Source organism: Opisthorchis viverrini (assembly GCF_000715545.1).
Source record: "Opisthorchis viverrini unplaced genomic scaffold opera_v5_128, whole genome shotgun sequence".
Lineage (NCBI taxonomy): Eukaryota > Metazoa > Platyhelminthes > Trematoda > Opisthorchiida > Opisthorchiidae > Opisthorchis > Opisthorchis viverrini.
Window position 1 is genome coordinate 185520 of NW_008751782.1, and position 3053 is coordinate 188572.

Consider the following 3053-nt stretch of genomic DNA (forward strand, 5'->3'; position numbering starts at 1 on the left):
TTGCCTGAGAACATCATAGACGAGAGATTCAGCTGGGTTCCAGATGGGTCTCTCGAAAGAACCAAATTAGTTTGCAGATGAGTGTATATCCGGAAACCGGACTGCTTCGTTACAGTTTTGGTCTTTAGCCTCTGTTTGGCAAGATCAGAACGGTTGCTTAGTCGATCATCGAATGGGAGTACTCTCAAGCAGGACCGGGTTGTTTCACCTTTTGCAGGTGGTATTCTCAGAATGCAGTGGAAACATTTCAGTTTACCCCTAGAAGCTAAACGGGGGCTTCACTGAACTTGCCATTTCCTAGGATGTGGAATGTGTGATTCATGGGTGACTAGAATAAGCTATGGTTTTTGTGCGATTACCTGCCGACCTCATGTCTCACTCAGCACTGGCAACATGTTATGTGAATGAAAACCTGAAGTTGTTTTATCTACGGAGACCGGAATGCTTAACCCAGCATGATCCTTCATACACGATATACTGTTAATTTATACCCATAAAATGTATGATCCTGAGCCAGCTGTCTTTACCTATGCCACGTTCTATCCATGTAACACAGACCGAGAAACCAGAGGACCAAGAGTTGAATGAACAGAAAACACCTTTGTCTGCACAGGCGGAGGTAAGTTGACTGTTGTTATTCTGGATAGGATGATTAGGAATGCCACCTAATCTCACTATATTGATGCTCCTAATTCTTCATATGCATCTATCTGATGGTTTGTTCTTCACAAACATTCTACAGGTCAGCGACTGTGCTCAGCATATGGAGAAAACGGGGTGAGTTAAATTTTTTTGTTTCCGGTTGTGCTAACGTTAATTGGTTAGCTCTGCTAAACCGTGTTAGGTGCTCTGACAAAAAATTATACATTGTTATTTCTCCAACTGATAAACATAGATCTTCTACTCAGTTGGGAGAAACCAGTTGCTCACTTCTAACCTTACACTTTCGGAGATTTGGCCACTGACAGACAATTGTCCGTTGCTTTCAAGCAAAACGGGAATACTGGATACTTGTTAGAATCGCGAAGCACTTTATCCATCCACAGTCTATAAAAGTTGGTCTCGGTCTTCAATCGAAACAATCTGATTGCTCGTCTTCAGGTGTAGACAACCTGGTAATGTTACAGTCCCAGTCTTTCTGCAAGGCACACGGCGGTTTTGTTCTCGGAAGGATGCCATGACAGAGCAAATTCACTTGTTTTTGCTTGTAACCCTTCAAAACGGTTATTTCAATACTCGATGCAATTAGCATAAATAGTAAGCGGTAGTATTGTATGGTGGGTTATAACGGAGAGACCAGTACACTGCAAAATCCCTCAGGAAAGTTGCCTTCACATTTGGGTATATTTTTTGCAACTCCTAAGGTAAAAAAAAAACTATGGCATGCGCTCCTGAGCGTGTTGACGGCAAACAGGAAAGACACTTGCCGCATGATCCTGAGAGATGAGGCCGTAGGAGTTCTATTATTCCCAATGGAGATCATCACGTGGGCAGTTTCGGGACTGATCACGTGAACAACTGAGTGGCACTTACAAGTCGCCAGCCTCATTATTCTATTCAAGATCCGGTAAACTTCCACTCCAATGGCCTGTATGTTATCCTGAGGCCTGGTGAGTACTTCGTAAGCTAACCGGTATATCCCAGAATCACGTTACTCATGTGTCGCACTGCGGTGAACCCATGATTTACATATAGCATAGCCCTGTACTCCAATATGGAAGCTTGTGAGGCCGGCATGACAGTCCCTACTCGTGTTTTTGGAGTCGACTGGTCAGTAAGACCAGAATAATAATCTCTTATCCTGAAACAAACAGGGCACAATAGTTTTTCCCGCGCGATTGAACAGATAATCGGAATGAGGATAAACAACTAGAATATGCTGGATGAAGTTGACGCGAAGAACCAGTTCATCAACGATGAGTTCTGCTTATTAACTTATCCGCTTGGATCGGCAACACAGTAATTCCTCTGCGATCTATTTTAAAGAAAAAATGTATTTCAAATGTGGGGCTAACACTCGAAATGTTGCAATTCAATCTGCCGCTTCATTGGAATTATCCAGCAAGTCAACCCTTGGCTTTCCGTTCGAGTGGTATAGTCACCGTCTAATGTTGGATACAGAGGAGGACTATAACCCTTAATTTGTAGCGTCTACGGGCATTTAAATGTCCTAGGTATGCACGTTGGTAATCGGATAAGACGAACAGTGTTATTGCCGGAAGACCATCGTGATGAACCTGATCGTTGAATGGGTGCGCCTTTAAACGCTGACTGTATTTCCGAGTGTGTTGAATTCACGTTGAGTCTTTGTTCACGGCTTGTTCACAGATAAACTCGCAAACACTTAACAGGTTTGCTTTTATTTGTGTTTATGGCATCCTTAGAGCTGCATTCTTTCCAGTTTTTTCCCATATCTCTTTCTTCGCGCATCTGCTCAACCTTCGACTATCCATATTGAATCCAGGGACAGCCTGTCATTTCATTTCAAAGTTCCGTTCCACCTACAGATTAGGTGACATCAACATTTTGAACTGCGTTCGCCTCACATGATCATCATCATCATCATCATCATCATCATCATCATCATCGACAGCACGACATCAGTGTTCAACACCAATTCTTCACTGCCGTACAACCATGGCTTATTTGAAATCCTTATTGTAAAGAAAGGAATAAAGGTGGTTGGGGGAGGGACTTAGATCTAGCTTACCAAAATCATTTCGAGGTGCCTACACCCCCAGACATTCACTCAGGCAATCTGGACAGAAGCTGACAACAAGAACGCCACTGACATCGGTTGGCAGCCATATCTTGTAGTGTCTCTAACCAGGCACAGTGAGGATCACGCGGTCCCCATCCTGGAAGGCGAGTAGCACCGACAGCACCCAAGCGTTTCGTGATCTCCTTCATACTCCTCTGCCAGGTCAAGGGTTGGCCACCTCTCTGGTTACGCCACTTTGAGTTGGGCATGGAAAAAAGCACCCTCCTTGGCAAACGATGGTTCGGCATACGCAACACATGTCCCAACCAACGCAGCTTCTGGTGCTGGACAC

At 44.2% G+C, this 3053-nt stretch overlaps 1 protein-coding gene across 1 annotated transcript in view; it reads left to right on the top strand.

Annotated features, from left to right (window-relative positions):
* The window catches only part of T265_13972 (hypothetical protein), a gene marked incomplete at both ends in the record, with an annotated part of 33646 nt that overhangs the window by 17102 nt on the left and 13491 nt on the right, over positions 1-3053 (top strand). The window contains 2 exons of the mRNA XM_009171439.1: positions 557-619; positions 743-777. Coding sequence (XP_009169703.1) covers positions 557-619; positions 743-777 — 98 coding nt within the window. The remainder of the gene's footprint in view (positions 1-556; positions 620-742; positions 778-3053) is intronic.